General features: G+C 38.3%; 1 protein-coding gene across 2 annotated transcripts; it reads right to left on the bottom strand.

The window, feature by feature from the left end:
- Window positions 1-3,658: 3,658 nt before the first annotated feature.
- On the bottom strand, window positions 3,659-17,255 carry LOC131311961 (protein MICRORCHIDIA 7-like). 2 transcript variants are annotated; one of them, XM_058339631.1, is made up of 20 exons: window positions 16,704-17,255; window positions 14,178-14,252; window positions 13,992-14,026; window positions 13,829-13,907; window positions 13,058-13,150; window positions 12,876-12,960; window positions 11,999-12,074; window positions 10,125-10,253; window positions 9,292-9,390; window positions 9,052-9,153; window positions 7,889-8,050; window positions 7,711-7,806; window positions 7,385-7,436; window positions 7,182-7,293; window positions 7,043-7,098; window positions 6,569-6,897; window positions 5,259-5,332; window positions 5,091-5,178; window positions 4,052-4,174; window positions 3,659-3,936 (listed from the first exon to the last, which is right to left on the bottom strand). In XM_058339631.1, exons 1-20 carry the CDS (start codon window positions 17,161-17,163, stop codon window positions 3,826-3,828), a joined length of 2,436 nt encoding a protein of 811 aa, XP_058195614.1. In that variant the 5' UTR covers window positions 17,164-17,255; the 3' UTR covers window positions 3,659-3,825. The 2 variants fall into 2 exon arrangements, with proteins under 2 accessions (XP_058195614.1, XP_058195613.1); XM_058339630.1 differs by having other exon boundaries at window positions 9,292-9,411; window positions 16,704-17,253.
- Between the last annotated feature and the right edge of the window lie 4,077 nt (window positions 17,256-21,332).

Here is a 21,332-nt window from a genome sequence, read left to right as displayed (position 1 = left end):
AGTTATTACACTTTACTTCCCATTAAATATACCATAAAATCACAATATCCTCCTACAAGATTCTCATAGGATAGGAGTAATTGTTTTGCTTTGAAATGCACTATCACAAATCTTGTGTTATCTTTTTTCCAATGGAAAATCTTTGTATATTTTTCACATTTTTCTCCTTTCCGAAGGCCACGTTCAGTTGAACGGAAATGACGGAAAATGAATCAGTTTTTCTGTAATTTCCTGTGTGTTGAGTTATCAAAAAAGTTGTAGGACTTACAGTTTCAATTTTTCCACTAAAAAATACTTTTCTGCAAAATAGATTTTGTCAAAAAGAAAGAATTCTTGTTTCCCTGCAAGATTTTTTGTCAACACAGAACACACACACACAAAATTGAATTTCATTTTCTTTTACTTCACCTCACTTTATTTTTTCTAAGAACCGATTTCCCACAAAACATTCCCGATACACTAAACGGAGAGTGATTGATGAAAACAAAAAATACAGCGTGGGCATCCAGAGATAGCTAGGAAAGTCAAAAATACAGAAACGATGAAGTTATAAATATAGAGAATTTTCTTAAGAAAATGAAAACACTAACCCATTTCGGTCATCATCAACATGAAGAGAGGTTGGAGGCGCAAACACCGGGAAAAAAAAAACACGTGAAAATGAGCACAAAACCATCTTATGTCTTAGAACTACAGAAACAATAGCTTAAAAAAAACCATACATGAATTGAGGGATGCATATACCTGTGGATCGGAGCCGTTCATGAAAAATACAAAACTTTCAGATACCAAACAAATTATATATAGGTGTATCATTCTTTATAAAATCCTTAAATCGTGGGATTTTAATTGCCCTAGTAATGGATATGATTGGTTTAATGGGCTAAAGAATATTTGCCTTTTTTAGATGTTTTAGGAATGATAAATCAGGCGTTAGCTTACTTGCAAACAAAAATTACGGAAGGTTAATTGCAATTGGGGGATGGTGCTGTGTAGTAGTATACGCAGCACCGTGCTGCGCACTTTTGAGCCGTCGGATTGTGCATCGAACGGCTCGGATCTCATCTAGGCAACGAATGACTCTCAATCGCTGGTTGCTGAGATGAGATCCGAGACGTCGGCTACACAATCTGACGGCTCGGAGGTGCACAACACCAACCCGAAGTCTGGTTAATTGTTGTAACACGTACAACTCATATTAATTTATTTTGATTTCTTTGTTATGGACATGAGCACCCATTAATCATGGGAGATATCAACATAAATTTCCATTTAAGCTATTATTGGCCATTGAATGCTTTTTATGGAGGAGGAAAACATTAATCATGGGAGATATCCAATTAAATTTCCATTTAAGCCATTATTGGCCATTGATTCCATTAAATGCTTTTTATGGAGGAGGAAAACATTAAAATTCTAGGAATTGTTATGTTTCGCCACTTGTCACATCAATACTCTTCACGAAACGTCCTTCTTCTATACTTTATGGTATAGATAACCCGAATCTTCTTATCTCCATAGTCTAATTGCCCAAATATTGTTCTCGAGTGCACCTTCTTAGAGTCAGACCCTATACTTTTAACAATAAAGCTAGGGGTACATATTGGAATGTGCATATTATGTACGTATGGATTTTTTGGGGCCCATCTCGCGTTTCACAAAAATGATTTGAACCGCTCATTATTTTTTAAAAAAATTTATAGAGCCTTGTAAAAAATCAACTCAACCTGATATCGGTAAGGATTTTTTCTGAATTTGTGGGGGCAAAACTACTAAACTGCTCAGTTTCGCTCTTATAAATTCAGAAAAAATCCTTACCGATATCGGGTTAAGCTGATTTTTTACAGGGCTCCGTATAAAAATGTTTTAAACATAACGGGCGATTCGAATCATTTTTGTAAAATTCGAGGTGGGCCCCACAAAATCCATATGTACATTGTATATACATAGTATATGTACACATAGCAATAGCACTACTCTACTATTAAATCCTCCCGGGCATGGAAAAGCCTCCTCTACGGCAGAGAGGTTATTGCAGGGACACATCACCTGGGCCACTGGCAATGGGGAATCTATCAATGTTTTCCATGATAAATGGCAGCCAGGGGGCGGGTTGTGCACACAGTGGTGTGCACATTCGGGCCGTTGATCTCGGCAATTGACGGTCTGGATATTACACGGTATTGTGCGTAATCTCAACCATCTAATCGTTCGGCAATTCGGACCGTTAATTGCTGAGATCAACGACTCGAATGTGCGCAACACGCTGCCGCACAACACCTCCCCGGGTTCGGTAAACGGATGCCTTCATCCATTAAACCCCTCAGCCACTGGCCCGGATAACACCAAAGTTTCGAGCCTCTTGTCAACCACCAAACCAATGAAGGTGTCCATTAATCTGGTTACCGGTCCCTTTATGACTCAAAACGCAGAGGCTCCTCCGACAATGCATGCTCCTACCCTTCAAACCTTCTACATGATCATTGTCCAGATCGTTCTGACTCTCGGTTTCTTTGTTGATTCATACTACAGCTCCAATCTTGTGCAAACGGAGCTCTTAGCCATTCTCCTCGCTATCAAATGATCATTACATCATAATTACATTGTTGCATATATTTTTACTAACTGTAAATGCTGTAATGCAATTAGGAGAGCGGTATGAGTGCCACCATACTGGCATTTTTTTTTTTCCCGCAAACTTGGTCAAGCAATTTCGAGACTATCTTTTCACAGGATTACCAAAATACTAGAGTGCAAGGACATCCGCCAGGCCCACCGTCTTGCTAGACAGGCTACTTTTGTCCACCCAACAGATACAAGAGTCCATCCTTTTTGTAATACAGCTAGTAGTGATCCAATTTTTACTTCTTTGTAGCTGTAATTATCGAACTCTCTTGTAATCTCTGTTTTAATATCTACAAAATTTCTTGCACTTCCACCCAAAAATAATAATCCTGTATAAAAAAAATGTCTATAATCAAAATGTTGTGTTACTTCTCCATTTAAATCTTTGAAACAATTATCCAAGACTGTGCGGCATTATTTTCATCGATGAATAATACGATGATCATACTAACAAAATACTGTGTCTAATTATTCCATATTAAAAGTTTCTGCTCATTATGAGAAGAAAAAATGTCTAATTGTTGCAAGTGACTCTTCAACTCACGTGTTATTAAGGTGAATTTATGTAGAATTTTTCTACTCCCTTGAAGAAAACATCTCAACCTTTGCCTCTCACAGCTTCTTTACAGAGCAATAATTTTCCACTTAATTGTAACGTAACCGGGAGAGTGAAAAAGCTATGGTAACTTTAATGGAATACTATCAAATCGGTTTTAATTGTTTGTTGGCGTGGCAACAAATATATATGCGCATGTATGTTGAGAAGGCGCCTGAGATGTGGGGAAGCTGATGAATCTATTGAGCATTCTATTTTTCATTGCTCGTTTTCGAACATATTTGGAGAGCCTCAATTCAAATCTGGGCTTTAACTTTGATCTGGGTAATTCAGTGGATGTGAAGGATTGGTTGATCGATTGGGTGAAGAAAGCTCCATCCATGGAGCTTATCCTGGAATCTGTGTTGCTTGGGCCTTGTGGATACATAGAAACAGGCTCCCCTTCGGCCATCATTTTGCTAATCCAGACACTACACAGGCAACAGAAATCGGCTTTACACGCTAAATAAACTTAAGAGTATTAGCTACGGTGCTTCATTTCATTACAACAAACTCGGCATCGATGCCATTCTCATCGACTTTTTCCTGGACTAGCACTCTCTCTACACTACAAACACAAGGTTAGGGTAATGAAAAAAAAGAGGTCAGCGATCCTTTTCCAAGGTTAAATAATCAACCTTACTGGGAGGGATGTTCTTCGTCTTCTCCAACCGCCTCACCTTGTCAATCAACTCTTTGATGGTATTTGATGCCTCCTACAAAGATCAAAAAAAACAAAAAAGGGCACTTTTCAGGCGCCGTCCATTTATAAGAAAATGGTAATTACCGAGAGATGAAGCGCATTAGCAAGAAATAAGCAGAGAAAAAAACCTTCAACTTGGTTCTCAGATTTTCCTCCTCAATGTCTCGTCGCTCCCTCTCCTCCGAGAAAATATCTATTAAATTCTCCTGTTCTTTGTTCATTTCCTCGATCTTTAGTGATGCCTCCTCGAGCTGATGAAACCACAAGCAACAATTTTGAATAGAGAAGAGAATGAATAGGTGCCATGACTCGTTACCAAAACCAATTGAATTCGATTGGATAGACAACGGAACACCAATTCACACCATTAACAATCAATACAACAGGGAATTGATGAAAGTCCTGTGTGTGTGCGCGTGCGCACCGCGTGAGAGCCCCTCTCTGGATGGAGATGCAGATGGACATAACTGATTTCAATTTCCTTTTTCTGGCGGGTCTCAACTATGTGTACCACGTGTGCAAGCGGATCTAAGCCTCAGACCTCTAAACCCCAAATCGTGGGAGATAGGAACATGGAATCCTCCAAAATGGGTTTGTATAGATGACAGACATCATAATATTTGATTGTGCTGCACAATTTACCATAACTCGACTTTAAACACCAAAATCTAATCAGTAATATACTTAAACTTCAGGAATCTACTTTTCAAGAGGAGTTAAGGGGACAAAAGGAAACTCCTATACAGAAATTTCTCTTCACTATCGAAATGTGATTTCCTTATTTTGTTGTTATTCTCTGGCACAAGGGGTTGGACAGACCATATATCTTATACCATCACCCGTTGTCTGAACACCCACAACCCCATTTTGGAACAAAAGAAAAGCAGGAAAACAAAGCTCAGATAAAGGCAAAATATAAATACAGGTACAAAATAGTAAAGCATGTAACTGTAATGGGCCCAATGTTTCAATCCCAACATCTTGTTTTGCAACAACTCCACCCTATCATCTCCCAAATATAGCCATTGCCAACACAACAGAATACATAACAAATTTAAGAACAATAACACAATTGAAGAAACGGAAGATAGAAAACAGCATAGGGTTTTGGAACCGAGAAAGTAACTAAACACAAGCGGACAATATCCATTTAAGTACAGCACATACCTTGGTTTCAAGTGACTTACACCTGTCTCTTTCAGTCCGTATATCACGCTGCAAATCACCTAAAATCACTTCTTCCTTTTGTTTCAACCTATGGGAAGACAAACCAACTATAAGACTGGGAAAAAAGGGTGACGTACAGTACTCACATATCAAAAGCAATAAACTCGCCTTTCTGTCAACTGGCGGTTCTCTTCCTTCAACCGCTCTAAAGCATGTAAAGTGGAGCCATGAACATCATCTTCCTGCAGTGGAATAACATTATCAGGCAAAGCAATTTACCAATTGCATCAAATGCCCCCATTCTAGCCACCCTTCCGGTAAAAAAAGAGAGATTCTAACATGGTTAGGCTTGTCCTCAACATTCCCCTTCCCAAACACCCATTAGTGGGTACCAACTGGGCAATGTGCGCCTAGGCGCTAGGTAGTGGTCCGCCGCCTCGACTAAAAATCACGCAATTCATCCAAAGGCTACCCAATCGTTGTCATCTGGGTTCTTTCATAATTATATGCCGAAGATCCCCATGCAAGCTTGTGATTTCGGACTTGGTCTTATGTTAGAGAGACTCTTCAAAATGGGTGCAGTACTTTTGTCACTCAATACTTTGTAAGGGTATCGAATATTGATGCAAATCCGATGAATCATACCTAGCATATTGATGAATCATCCTATGTATAGGCTGTCAAATTGTAAATACCATCTCACTTGAGAAATTATCAGAAGAATACCGCAAAATACAAATAATTTGCCTATCCTTAAACATCAGAGTTAGATCAGTTGATGAGATGTTATCTTTCAAAAAAAGGATGAAAGAATGAATTTATTTATTTATGTCATACGTCTCAGTAACGGTTAATTTTCTGATGTTTTCTAAGGTCATGAGATAACATAAATGGAACTCAAGTAACTTAGAGGAGGCAAAGAGGATGTAAAAACCCTAAGTTAATCAGAGGCTACAACCATGTATCCCTTCCCCCTATTCTCTCGCTCTTCATCTCCTTGTGGTTTCAAGAGTTTCACTGTTTTCTCCCCTTGCTTCTTTTTTCTATATAATCCCTGTGGTTTCAAAGACCCTAGTGAACTAGGTTTCTCCCCTTCCTTCTTATCCTCTCTATCCTTCATTCTCTAGGTACTTTGAGTGAATTTTGATGCAATATAAAACTGCAGTTTGCTAGTAGGGTTAGATTTCCAGGTTGCATCAACAATCTCCCACGTAGACACAAATCGGTATGCTTCACACGAATCAGGATATGCCATGACTGCGTGGTAATGTTGCAACATGTTAGCTCCATAAAAAGTCCATCCCTCACCACCATCAAATGATTGGTGATGTACCTTATAGAAAGCTTCAACCAATGACATCTCATGGCAAATCCATTCAACGGGCATAACATCCAGCACGAAGTTCATATTATCAAGCATCTATGGTAGTATTAAAAGAGACACTACAGGGTCAATAAGGCTTGTTAGGAGCCAATACCTTTCGAGAACCACCTTTTGCTCGTCTCTTGGGTAAGGCATGCATCTCATTGTCACTAACGTCCTCTTCAGAAGGTGATAATGGTTCTAAATAGCTTGATCCTTTCTGAAGTTTAGCACGGGTCTCAGTTCCATTTCCCCCATTGGTGTAAGCATGTCCATTCGCGTGACTCTTGTCAGCTGTTTTGAGATATCTTTGGGATACTCCTTGCTTTTGATTCGTCGGAGAGCGCAATTTTTCAGAAACAGAGACAGGTACCTTGCTGCTTGAGCCAGCATTATTCTTAAAAGATCGAGATGGCTTTCCAGGAAGATAATCAAGAGAAGTCGCTACAAGATTTAGTCATATTAATGAGAAAGGGTATATTGGTATCACTGAATAGATTAAGATGATTTTGGCTATAACTAGTCATGTAATTGTACACCACACAAATTACAGAATGTAAGGTTGGCCAACTTGGCTTAGATCAGATACCTCTTTCCTTCATACTACAGCGTGCGGCATAGCCGATAGTATGGGCATTCGCCCTCCTGGATGAAGCAGCAAATAGCAAATTATCAAATGATTCAACAAGCACTGGGAAGCCAAAGCAAAAGTTTGAAGGTGAACAAACCAGTAATCCTTTTGCATCTGCAGTAATCTTGTCTCAAGTCTAGAAAGAACTGTTGTACGCTCAAATCCTTGCTTATCGTGAGCTGGTTCAACAAAATCTGCTTCCAATACACCTGCAGTAGAATTGATGCTCTCATGAAATTTTAAGCTGGTTATAGAAAGAGATTCAGAACTTCCAGGCCAGAAACAGTAGTTACTAGTTACCTATAACTCCACGACCATCACTTCCAGCAGCATTCCAGATCCTCCAAAATGGCTGACAAAAGAAGAAAAAAATCATGTGAATAAGTTTCTAAGCTTACAACACATCCACCACACGTAGGCATCACTCATTTTAAAGTGACGTCACCGCCAGATACACCTGGAGTCCAGTCCGTGATATAAATATCTAGCTAAGGCTATCCTATTTGTATTTGTAGCATGGCTAAAAAGAGAATAGTTGAAATAGATAGTTGGATCAAATGTCAGTCAAACAAAAAAGCAGCATGGCTAAAAAGAAAAGAGAATGTCAACTTGAACTAGAAACAAACCTTAATGAGTCGATTCTTGTGATAAACATTGAATCCTTGAACATCAATATGATATTTAGCATCTTTCACAAACCCAATGGTTACAACAGCAAGAATCTGATAAACAAAATGGCAGACAATCAACAACAACAAATGTGGAACTTACCATTCACAGAAATCAAACAATACCAAGCATTACCTGAGAATCGTTTGGAACCCCATCAGTAACATGCTGGGGGCGATAAGTCATCTCCTTTATCTGCATCATATCATTCACAATGTTGTGGTGCACAACATCTTTTCCACGAAGAATAATACGGAAGCGTGGAGGAATTCTGAGATAGAGAATTGATGCATAACTCTGAACATTTAAACAATAAGAATGAGAGTTAAAACAACTAAGAAAAACAAGTATCACCTCAGAACAAGAAAATTTACTGCAACAACTCATACGCCCATTTCAGAAGGGCAGGCACAACGGTAAGGTTGCTCAAATGTGACTTGTTGGTCACAGGAGCCTCATACATCCAAGTATCCAACCCATCTCAAGCCCTGCAGTAGCGGGAGCCTCATGCACTGGGTACTCTTTTTTTCTAACTCATATGCAGGTTTTAAAATTTAATATATTGCCTAATTTCATTTCTAGCATTTAGCATGCTACAAGTATCGAAAGGGTCCAGAAATTTTCAAGAACTTTCTTCTCTACTTCCTTCAGGTTAACAGGAAGAGACGCTCAAACTTGGAAAACAAGTTACAGATGAAGCGAGTTCCCTCCAGCTTCAAATTCATCCCAATAGGGTATCTTTCCACCTTTATACATTTGATGTAGGAGATCCTAGACCTATAGTAAGTTCTAGGCCTTCAGCTCAAGGACAAATGATGAGTTTAATGATTAACAAGAGAGGAGGACTATTAAGAAACTCGAATTCAATCCTGACGCTTCACATTTGGTCAAGGAAACAGGCCATAGTAACGTTATAGAAGAAATAGAAGAGAGATGAGAAAGAAGAGCTCATGGCTATGTTTTATATCCACATCCAAACCAATAAAGAACCCATATAAGCATTGACATACCTCTAAATCACTTTACATGTCCCATACTCCAAATAGGAACATCAAATAATCATATCACAACGAAGTATGACATTACCAAGGGCCATAAACAACAACAAAAGAGATTAAGAGGAAGAATATCATGAATTAGGAATACTATTGAGCTAACAGGGGAACCATTAAGTAAATGCGAGAAGCATATGTTAAGTTCTAAGGAAATTCTCACACTTCAAAAACAACCAAACATCCATTCAGGAAGGGGAAACTAACAATTTTGCTGATCAACATGACACAGAACGATAGAATTACCCTTAATGAATGTCGATACGTCAAGAAGTGCTTGGAGTTGGGATATCGTTTTGCCATCAGTATTTTGTTCTCATCTCGGTTGACCCCTCTAATTTGGATGTCCTGCAAAGCAATGTCTCGTATGAGGTTAAGCCGCGGAAGCGGGAAAAAAATAAAAGAAAAAGAGATTAATTAATCAGATAATTGTCTTAAATGAAACAAAATGGTCCACACTAAAATATAATGGCACCCAAGGCATACATATGGATCAGTATCAAAATCAAGTTCCAGCTGTCCTTGGTCATCCTCCCAAAGGTTGTAAATGATTATGCGCGTACCATGATCTTTCATCTGATTGAACTGTTGAGGAATTTGAGGAAACTGAATTACAATAGGCTCAGAATTAAATAACCAAACATGAGACATAGAGTTCATAAAGCGTATAAGCCATGTCTAAAGGTGAAAAACACAATATACAACCAATGGTAAGCATTCAACTTGGTCAGAGATTCAAGGTTACCAACATAATGCACAATGCACACCATCCAATAATCCAATATCCGTGCAAGAGAGAAGAAAGAGAAGCGTAGACAGTAAAGGAAGTTAATCTCTCACAAGCTAACTATAGGCACTTGTCAACACAAAAGAAACTGAACTCCTTACATGACTTCTCAGAAACATAATTTCAGTTTGCTGAATGCAGAATACAAAATGGATAACATACCAGCCTTATTAACTTTCATTTGCGACAATCATATATAATTGTGATTCATACATTGTCTCTTTTCTTTTCTTTTTTGCGTGGGGGGGGGGGGGGGGGGGAGTTTACAAACAAGCAAAGTAGAAGACAATATGTTTCATCAGTGGGATAAAAGATACAACTTCACAACCAAAAAGACAAAGCAGATTAAAAAATTATGCTCATCAACCATAATAAGCAAATAATCTGAAAGTAGCATATAATTAGGAAATACCAAATCTAGAAGTAGCACTCGGTAGATAATCAAGGTGTCAATAACAAAGTGCTAGGTCTTCCTTGCATTGAATTACGAATACCATCATTAATCCAACTTCTGTACATGATATGATAATACCTGTTGGAGGAGTTCTGCTTCGCTTGAAAAAGGAGACCATTGCAAAATTGTCTCTACATTTGTGTTCCAATCACTGGCAGAGGATCTTCTCATTCTGTTCCACTCTTGTCCCCCACCTTCGTAGTCAAGCTTTTCATGTCATTAAAAGAACCCTCATTGTCAAAAGGCCATATATAACAACATAAACGAAAAGATACTGACTAATGGACATGAGCAAACTGCAGTTGCTCAACACTGCTCTTAACTCACTGTGTGACTAATTGTCAAAACAGTAAAATCAAACCATAATGGGGTGTCCATAGATTGCTACAAACTATAATGAATCCAGAGAGAGAGAGACAGTAGGTTAACCACAAAGCTCATCTATATTACCCAACAACAATTATGGTAAGGGAAATTACCAAAGCAAATCATCATATGCTCTGTTAGGAAGACTTTGAATCTACATTTTCGCATTCACATGCGACGAAAAATTAAAAGAGTTCATCAGCAAATCTTTTTTGTTCAACCATGTGCCAGAAGCAGGAAGGGACCACATACAACAAATGATGACAGACATCAGTTGAGAATATCTTTTGTTGCTTGTTGTTAGCTTTTGTTGCTTACATAAAACAAGCTTCAGGCGAAGGGGCTAGTTCAAGCAGTCAAGGTCCAAACAACAATTTTATCTATGGAAGTTACAGGACATGAAAACGCAAGAAAAATATCTAAACGTATATACATATATGTTTACATGTTTACACACACACACATATCATTCCTTGAAACCTAAATCTGCTAGAAAGGGTTCGCATTATTATATACATCTCACCAAAAGCAACATCTTCTAGACAAGGTCCATTATTTTATACATCCAAGGTGAGACTAATATCGTACCTTGACTACTGAATGTGCTAGTCAGGAAACACATAGGTGTTGTTTGCAATACCTATGGGAACAAATTTTAAAATATAGCTGTAGATTCTGCTTCAAATTATAGATTATACTTGTAGAAACATATGAACTTGTTTACTAAGGCTGTGAAATTATGACCAAGTTGCAATAAAAGCTGGTAGTCAGAAATCAGCTTCCAAAAACTTAAATGTAATAAAATTTGCCCCGAAAAGCAATCCAAATCCAACTTCTCTAGAATGGGATTTCAGACCATTTTTCAGCTTCTAGGAATCACTAGAAACCCAAAATCAGTTGATAACAGCTTTTTAAAAGCTCCACAATCTACTCCTAGAATTTTTGGAAAACACGCACATAATCCCATACATCCAACTTCACCAATCTCAGCTGCTTAGGCCACAAAATCAAGATATTTGCCTTTAAACAATTGCCCTGTACTTTTTTAGAGGTATAAAATTTGACTAGAGTCGAATGGCGTATCTACAAATCTCTTCTTGAGGCCATCCATTCTTAAAATGGAGAGGTCTGTAATGTCTGTCAAACACTTGGTCAGAGAATTGCAACCACAATAATAAAGCACAAGATCAACCAAGCATCCTAAAAACACCATTTGAGAACATCAAGTGTCCTATAAAATTGAATTTAGTTTAATTTTCTAGCCTATAGATGATGATTAAACGTTAGCACTTGAAATGAGAATAGGAATAACAGTTTTCTCTGTAAAGGTAGCACGCTTATGTATTAGGCTGTTCGTTCTTGTCTAAAATCATGTCATTGCAATATGGTATCTTAGTGCACCAAAAGATTCGTAATGGATGTATAGAAGCACACTACCCCCGCCTAATTTTGATTTAACAAACTTGTGTTACATACAAGGATACCAGTCACAAATAACATTGTTACCATGGGAACTGCAATATCTTACACATAAAACGATACTAGTCACAAATCATATAGTTATAATGGGAACTGAAATATCTTACCATGGGAACTACAATGTCTTCCTTCCCTGTGCTCCTCAAAAAAGTGTATGACAACAACCCAATGCTCTGTGTTGGCCTAAAACAAGATCCCAATCACTCAATAAACAACCAATATAAAAAAGTAAATTACAAAACAAGCATAAATACCAATAGGAAGCCCAAGACACAGGAAAACTCAGAACTGGAACGAGTAACTCCCCTAACATCTCACAAGACTCTCATAAAAGCTGATGTCAACAAAAAGCACTTCCAAAATATTACACAAGTGCTCAAACACCACAAACTACGATTGTCATCACGACATTCAAGTGAAAACGATTATCATGTTTGGGTCGAATCAAAAGTGTGACGAGGGTTTTTCTAACCAAAGCATTTCCCTGTGTTCTCTCCGTACCTTTGATAGCCTCACCTATGCAGCTATACCAGCCAAATTGTGGATGTCTCAAGCTGCGGCCCATTTCCACATAATTGAAAAGAAATGGTGCCACCTTTCCAACTGGAATGTCTATCTCCTTATACAGACAATTGCACTTGGGTCATATCCCGGTCTGGGTTCTGATCAGATCAATTATTTCGGCATGAATCCACTTCAGATAACCAGTTAGCCAAATAACTGGAAAACGCAAAAAGAACTCTTCTACCAATTCAGTGTAGTGTTCCTTTGATAAGGATTTGCCAAGTTATGTTTTAAACAAGGCAGTTGAAACTACAGAAAAACTTTGCCAATACAAGATCACTAAGTTGCTTCAAACTACATTTTAAAACTGGCAAGCAGCTAGCAAATATTAAACGAGCTGAGAAAGTAACATTATACGGTCAAACAACAAAAGCAAAACAAACAGAAAAGCAAAACTGGATAATGATCAAACTAGCCAACCTCTTTCCATCTTGTCCAACACAGCGGGAGAACACAATTACGTCAGCTCCAAGCCTCATGGTACTAGTCTTAAAACCATTTCCATCTGTTCCGAAAAGAATGGAATATGGTATTCAAATGAAGGGAGATAAGGAATTAACCAATTGATCAAATAAGTGCTTTCAGAAAGATTGGTGGCACACATTGACCGATAGTATCTGCTATTTTGCTCTTCACAGAATACCCAAGGGACATGCAATGCCGCAACTTATCTGGATTCATGCCACCGCCATTATCTGCAAAAGATATTAAATACACCTTCTATGAGCCAAAAGCCAGTTAAGATAACATCCAAAGTAACTTTGCAGTACCCAAAATGCATATTTTATCACCATATCACTATCTAAAAAACAGTAAGAAACCATGTCTCACACAGCGCAAGACTTCAACAAAAGTGAGGCATGATGGGAATGGAACTAATATTGATAAGTAGACCTTTAAATCCAAGTTGAGCTTTGCTATATCTTATTAGAATCGTAACACAAGCCCAGTTCACTTGGGTTTCAATCCACAAATTACTGCACACAAAAGATCAAATTCAATGGGTGATCTTCTTCGTGATCTATGCACTATAAAGCTAGAGCAGCCTGTTTAGTCCCAGAAATATTCTCACATTGCTGCAGAATGATTGCACTAGTTTCAGTTTTGAACTCTATATGAAACCTAACAGCGGACACAGAATGAACTCAGTCACTTCTCAGAAACTGTTCTACCATGTCGTCTAAGGGAAGTTTGGGCTCACCATCACCACTTGTAGACTGCACTCATACTACACCAATTTATTCACCATCATACGTGGGATTGCATGCCACACTCGTCCTACATCAACATTACTACCATACAAGAAACTAACAAAGATGAGAGAAAAATCACATAAAACTAAGCACCTTCATTCAACGAATAAAACTAAATACCTTCAATCAACAACATTCTGCTTCCATCTTTCTTATTTTCCACCATATCTAAGTTCACAAATGTAGCTCCATTGCAAACCTGGTATCAAGAAGAAAGTCTCGTATATATTTCTTAAATAAAAAAGAGTGGTGTCTGAATAAGAAATTATAGCTTAGAGAATACCTCATCCAAAGAGTTATCCAAGAGCTCCGCAAAAGCTGCAAGAATATACACACACACACACACACACAGCAAGTAGATCAGAGCATTTGACTTCAATAAAACCAAGATTAAGGCAGTGCCTCCAATCAAGCATATACGGTTGCATATATAAACACAAGGTTTTGTAGCTCGGGACAGCAAGATTACCACCAAGAACCCACTTATGACTTGTTGCATTTGAATGTAGAAACTTCGGATGAACCCTTACATGATCCATGCCACCTGGAAAGAAAGAGAGTGCAGAAATTCAGCTCACACAGTAACAACTAATGCAAAACTACATTGTTGTATGCAAACGGTTAACTGTGATTAATGGTATTGACCAAAGAAGCAAATTGACAACGGTAGTTAGACGGAGTCAGCTCCCGCAATGTGGCACAACTACGTGGTCACTTCGTAGACCGTAGACCTTTACCTAATGGGCTCAGCCCTGTGGCATGGACACATGGCTGAATCACAGCCAATCAGAGAGGCCCATGTGCCAACCTCATGAGGTGGCATGCACCTGATATGATCATATATCCCCCTAGCAAGTTGTCTTTGGGACTTCACCAGCATGGCAAGGCTCCCAACTCCGAGGGCCAACACACCAAGTCATTAACCAATAACCAACAACACAAAGCAAACACACAAGGCCCTTTTACTTCGGTCTCTATACAAAAAAGCCCTCAGTCACCTTGGCTCTACTCTCCCCAACCCATCCCCAAATGACCTCAGCAACCGCCCAGGCCAACAGTCACCCATAACTACATCCATTCCAAATTACTTAGGGTCCCTTTGCCTAAACTTTTTGCTGTCTTTTGGTTTCCGTCCTTTTGGTTGTTTTCTCTTAATTTTTCCAAGATTTGGGTCAATTTTTTTGAATTACTAGTTTGTATTGATGAGTGGAATAAAGAAACTATAAAAATATAGCCCAAAGTTGAAAAAAACCTATATATAAGACAACGCTAAAGACGTGAAACTGTCTCTCATACTTTCTCTTCGTCTTCATTGAACTTTTTACGACTTCCTGTCATAATTTTATAAGTTTTCGATTCCTCTCATTGATACGAACAATAAATACAAAAAATTTAGCTCGAATCTAGTAAAAATTAAAAGAAAACAAAAAAGACAGCAAAAAGTTAAGCCAAAGGACAAATAATTCACTAAAATATAAAAACTAAGGATCACCCACATTCCCTATGCAATTCTTATAAGAGTCATCCTACACTGTTTCTATGGGTCAAATACTCACAACAACATAACTTAAGATAAAAAATGAAACATAAAAAAGTTCACTCTCATAAATACTTTTATTTTTATTTTTTGACCAACGAGTCACTCATCTCTTGTCTCTCTATGCCATTAGTCCTACTTTTGATCTTTCTACATTCATACTCCATCTATTGTAAGTTAGCCTTAACAATCCAAAACCAAATAATAACAAAAGAATAAGGTTTCCCTATAACTTAAGATTCAAATTTAGCTATCTACTTTGCCAATCAAAACTAAAATTTCAACAGCTCGATCAGATTTTGCCGTGAAACAATGCAGCCCCACTAGAATCAAACTTGCAAACAATAACCACCATTTATTTACCTACCCTGAAAGGTGATAGAGAGCACAAAAAGAAAAGCTAAACCATGTATGGTCATTGATCTGATGACACCAACAATAGAAGTCCTGTAGTCTAGTTCTTCTAACTTTAATACCTGGCCTCGGCAATTTATACCTTCCTTCTATCACCAAAAACTTAAACTCATGTATAACCTAATAGCCTATTGATCTTCATGATTCCCACAAAAGTCTCATGGTTGGCCCTTCTAACTTAAATTGCTGACCTTGCCAATTTAAACACAGTAATAAGAACAAATGGAAGGTCATCAACAAAGCCAAATAAAGGTGGGCTTCGTCAAAAATGCCTCAATCATGCAACATATCAGTTATCACAAGAATGGGATGCCTAAAAAGAAAAAAGGAAAAACCTTCTATGATGAGGTCAGAATAAACAATCTGAAGAACAATCATCACCAAAGAACTCATTCCCCCAAACCTAGCCCTTCAAAATTCCTTTAATTACATTCCCTACATAGACTTTGATAAGAAATAACCCACCAAAATGCAATCCCTTATTTCTTAATAACTTGGAGATACCAAATAGGAAAGTAAAAAACATGGTTCGACTATCATTCATTGTTTTGATCATCCAGATCAGGCAATGCCAGTCTATCTTAGATATGATGTTTAACTTTCCTTGATAATCAATCTAACTGTCTTCAGTACAGTATTAATTACAGAGTATCCTCTTAATAAACCCATGGAATCTAAATCCCACGACATAATCAACACGGAATCTTCAGAGTTCCATGTCTTTAAAAAGGTGAGAGAAGCCCCAGCCAAGTCCGAATAAAACAATAACACCTCAATGCCTACAATAATACCAGAACTTACATGCATACCTGAAAATGTATCACCGTCTAACTATTTAAAGTACATTATTATTTACAGAGTATCCTCCAAAAATCGAAAACCCGTGAAATTTAAACGCCACGAATAATCAGCGCACAATCTCCATGTCATTTGAAAGATAAGTGAATGACAACATTTTGGTAGTTTCCGCTAAATGGTCCCCGCCTAGGAATCCGTGAAACCATTTAGTCCATTCTATTCGTTACTCCAAACTTACATGCATACCTGAAGAACTATCCCAATCGCCGCCCTTCCCGTCCTCGAAATCACCCGCCTTCCAGAACTGTTTGCTACTGCCATCGACCATCTCCCCACCCTTCCCATTCCCGTTCGCAAGCGGCGCGGCCCGATCCTTCTCCGCCGCCAACTGCCGCGGCGGGGGCAGAGCCGGCAACGGCGCATTCTTGGGGGGCAGGGGCTCCAGAAACCCTAACGGCAGGGCAACACCGAGCTTCTCCTGTTTCTTACTCTTCTTGCTGAGCGAACCCTCCCCGCACGAATCCCTGGGCCTCTTCCCGTTTGTTCCGGAGGAGGAGGATGAGGAAGAGGAATCGTCGGAATCGGAGTCGCTGCTGCTGAGATCAATGAAGGCAGCAGGGTTCGAAGGCTGGGGTTTCGGATTTAGATTAGGGGGGTTTAAGTTGTCGGCTACTTCTCGCTTTACCCGAACTTGAATGGCGTCCATGTCAATGGCGGTTGGGATGAGGAAGGAGTTTTGCCGGCCGGAGAGAGAGAGAGAGAGGGATATTCAAAGAACAGGTCCGAAGAAGGACGACTTTTGTGACAGTAAATAGTGCGCACCCGTGGATTAACCTCGATCTAGTAAAAATCAATATTTTTTACCTATTAGTACCACACGCAGACGCACAGCACGTTGCGACTGATGGATGGTGGGGGCCCCTCACACACGCCAAACTTGCACGAGAAATAACAGCAGTGCTACAGTCACCGACCCCCGGTCGGTGACCGGCCACTGACCGCGTGTGGGGTCCATTTCGGGTCCCGCACGAATGATCCAAACCGCTCAATAATTTAAAAAAAAAAAACCGAGTGGTCTGCATGAAAAATAAGCTCAATCCGATGTGAGTACGTGCTCATTCCAAACTTTTATTTTTGAACGGCTTGGATCATCTGATTTTGGAACGGCTCGAATCGAGCACGTACACATATCGGATTGAGCTTATTTCTCACATGGCCCATTCAATTTTTTTTTTAAATTATTGAGCGGCTCGGATCATTTGTGCGAGGCCCGGAGTGGACCTCACACAGGATCGGTGGCCGGTCACCGACCCTCCCAGTCGGTGACTGTAGTGTTTCTGGAGAAATAACAAGACCCTCTCCAACACATTTTTCTATATTTTTCTTTTTTCTTTTTTCTCTTTTTTTTTTTTTTTGACTTCTGCCTTGTTCTTTTTAAGATTCAAAAAGCATTCTTTAAAAAATTTGTAACGCCCCCGAATTTTGGTCAATAAAAATTTCGTTAAATATTTGAATTTTATTTCTACTTTTTATATTCCTTCTATATTTCCGATATTTCGTGATAATTAAATTTTCATCCATAAATTTTAACCATTGGCTAAGTAGTTTCCCGAGCACATAGAACTAGATTCTAAACCGATTAGTTAGAAACCAACTACCTAGTTCCTTGGATCCTTTACCCATTGGATAATAACCGTTAAGGAAGTTAGTAACCCTTGGGTAATAGAGTCTTATGACCAATAAAGTACCGATGTGACTAGAAAATCTTCCAATAAATTTGATTTGACTAGTCATAATAAAAGAATCTTGTACCTTGTTTTCTAGAAGCCAATCTTGTCACTTCGAATTTTCTCATCAAACTTACTTTATTCTTTATTCTTTGGTCCATAATATTATGATAACTTTTGTCCATTGGTTAATAACCTTTTCATTATTATATTTTGTTTAAAGTACATATAGGGCATATAGTCTTTTAATAAATCTTATTTTAAGTATAAAAGTACTTGTACTTCTTTTATCCATTGGTCTTTACCTGCTAGAGAAATTATTACCCATTGGTTAATACCATTAGTCATTCTTTAATTGACTTGTACTTGAAAGACGAGAAGATTTAACTTGTACCTTGAGATTATTTTGTACTTTAATATTATAGTTTAATAAAAACATGTGCTTATTTGATTTCTTTTATGAGGGAATCTTGTACTTGCAATCTAGAAAGATTCATATAGTACTTAATTGTAGTTGTACTTGGTTATATACATATGTGTGTGTATACTAGCATGAGAGAGAGAGAGAGAGAGAGAGAGAGGGAGGCCGGTTGGGAGAGGAAAGAGAAAGCGAGGTGTGTGCTAGTGTGTAGTACACTCCAAGCTACTTAATAGCCCTAAGCCTATTTGCCTAATGACAACCTATTGATGGGCCATTATGACACAATCCTAGCCTTTGTTAGCCTAAGATTTGATTACAAGCTAGACCTAGGTTGTAATTACGTAGATTCACCTAAAAAGCCTAAGATCTTACTTGATTCTATAGCCTTACATCTAAGATACGATTGGACAAGGCATGGCATGACATGTGATGTGATTTGACAAGTTAATAGAGCAAATCCATGGAGGATTTGGAGAGAGAGAGAGGGCCGGCCATGAGAGGGGAGGGAGAGCCCAAGATTTTGGCTATAAATAGCACCCTATGTTTCTCATTCAACTCACACCTTCACCTAGCAACTTCTATCTCTAGAAAATTCTAGTGTTCTAGTTTGTTCTTACTTTGTTCTTGAGTATTCTTGAGTTCTTCAAGAAATTCATCCAAAGCCGCCACTAAACCGCCACCCGACCACCCTTCGATCCATAAAGTAGAGTAGTGTTAGTCAAGAAGTTTCGAGAGAAACTATTCTCTTTCGAAACTCCCGAAGGCATACTGTAGGAAGTTACTCCGTCCGACCGCTGATTACCGTCCGTAAGCCGTTACTACCGCCTAGAAGAATGGTAAGGAAATACTTACTTACTTCCTATTTACTTACTTACTCAAGTATAACGTTGTTGTTTTGAATTACTAAGAAAGAACGGTTTTCGAAAAAGTTAAAACTTACTATTTGGATCGAAGTATTCGCATTTGATATTTCGAGGAGTTTGAGTTGCATATGTGAATTGATTGTGTTACTTGTGGTATATTATGAAGTTGGATGATCTTGTTAGATTCATGCTTGCTTTTGTCCTATCGCGGAGTATTTGTATGAAAACGAAACACGAAAATCGAGAAAGTAAAAATATGGCACTTAGGGTGTGGTCAATGAAAGGAAATGTATTTCGAGGAAGGAAATATTTTGAAACTACATTATGATCGATTTTGGTTGCATAATGTGAGTTGTGTGTGTGCGTGTGTAAAAGAAAGATTTGTGAAAAACCCAATGAGAATCCGGAGCGGCGGAATCATTGTGGAGATACTCGAGAACCCGGAGCAGCGGAACCGAGGGATGAATTTTCGAAAACCCAAATGGGAACTCGGAGCGGCAGAACCATTGTGGGATACTCGGGAACACGGAGCGGTGGAACCAAGGGTTTTGAATTGTGGCTTGGTTATCCGCAGAAAGGAGCCAATGCAATTGTGTGCCAATGGGAACCCAGTGCGGCAGAACCATTGTGAGGATACTCGAGAACTCGGAACGGCGGAACCGAGGTTGGGTGTGTAAAAAAAATTTTTTGAAAGATGGATTGGTATGTGAAAATGTTGACACGGTCTACGATGAGTCGCATAGCAGAAACTCAGAAAATCTTGGACACCAACGATAGTTGATTAACGAATATGGATGTGTCGTTGTTAGCTGTGTATACATGTATCATGTGGAAATCGATGATTGTATAACCTGTTGTTTGTAAGTTATGGGTTAGCGGGTATGAGATTGTTCTGCTGAGCTTTTGTAGCTCACGGTGTTACCTTTTGGTGACCCTGACATATTATATCGGTGGCGACGCTGGTATAATGTGTCAGACCTTGTAGATCGATGTTCAAGACAAACAGTTCAACGTGGAAGCTTTTGGAGCAGATGAGCTTGCTAAGATGGAAGAGCAAGCAAAATAGTGTTAGGAACCCTAGTTTCCATTCTTGTTGAATAAATGTACCATTTACTTATGATGTATTTATGAGCCAGATTCTCTTTATTATGTAATAAATGCCTCGTTAACGTACCCAAAAATCGGGGCGTTACAAAATTCCTCCTAGATTTCTCCTACTCCCAACATTTCTCTCTTTATCTCTATCCACTTATTACCTCTACTATTTTTCAAAAAAAATTTCAAACATCAATCCAAACAAAGCGTTCATTAGTACAAAAATATATCTAATGTTGATCTTGTTTTTTAATTTTTTTAAAATATCTTGTGATTGGTATTAATTTTTTTTTGCAAATAAATTTATCATAACTAATTTGATGGATGAAATGTGATTGGGTAGTAAAAATGAAGAAGAACCCCTATTTTTTCCTAATTTTTTGAAATTGTAGTATCAAACTTGACCCTCTCAAACATAAGATGAAATTGAGAATAGGTCAAAAGAAAATTGATTTTAGCACTCCAGTTTTAACCACTGTCACTCTACTTTGCATCTTAATCATGTGAGATTATAAAATAAAAAATAAAATGCCACTGTCTAAAGGTTAGTTAACCATGAAAAAGTAAAATCATAAAAAAGGGTTGGCTTTTCAAACAATTGATCAGAGTACAATTTTTTAGGTTAATCGCATGTAAGAAAGTAATTTCTTATGCGTCTCTTTAGACAAATGATTTTGACACTCTATTTTTTTATAACAACACTTCAAAATATATTTTTTAGTGTAAATAAAAATTATACATAATAAGACATAATAAAAAGATAAATTTT

This window comes from Rhododendron vialii, chromosome 12a, assembly GCF_030253575.1.
Source record: "Rhododendron vialii isolate Sample 1 chromosome 12a, ASM3025357v1".
Lineage (NCBI taxonomy): Eukaryota > Viridiplantae > Streptophyta > Magnoliopsida > Ericales > Ericaceae > Rhododendron > Rhododendron vialii.
Note: the sequence above shows the minus strand (reverse complement) of the source record. Positions and strands in the feature narration are given on the sequence as shown.

Coding starts and splice junctions, on each gene's coding strand:
- LOC131311961 (XM_058339630.1), bottom strand. CDS start 17,163: ATGGACGCCATTCAAGTTCGGGTAAAGCGAGAAGTAGCCGACAACTTA. Junction 13,908..13,991: donor TGGATAACTCTTTGGATGAG/GTATTCTCTAAG, acceptor TCTTGATACCAG/GTTTGCAATGGAGCTACATT. Junction 5,179..5,258: donor AACCGCCAGTTGACAGAAAG/GCGAGTTTATTG, acceptor GTCTTCCCATAG/GTTGAAACAAAAGGAAGAAG.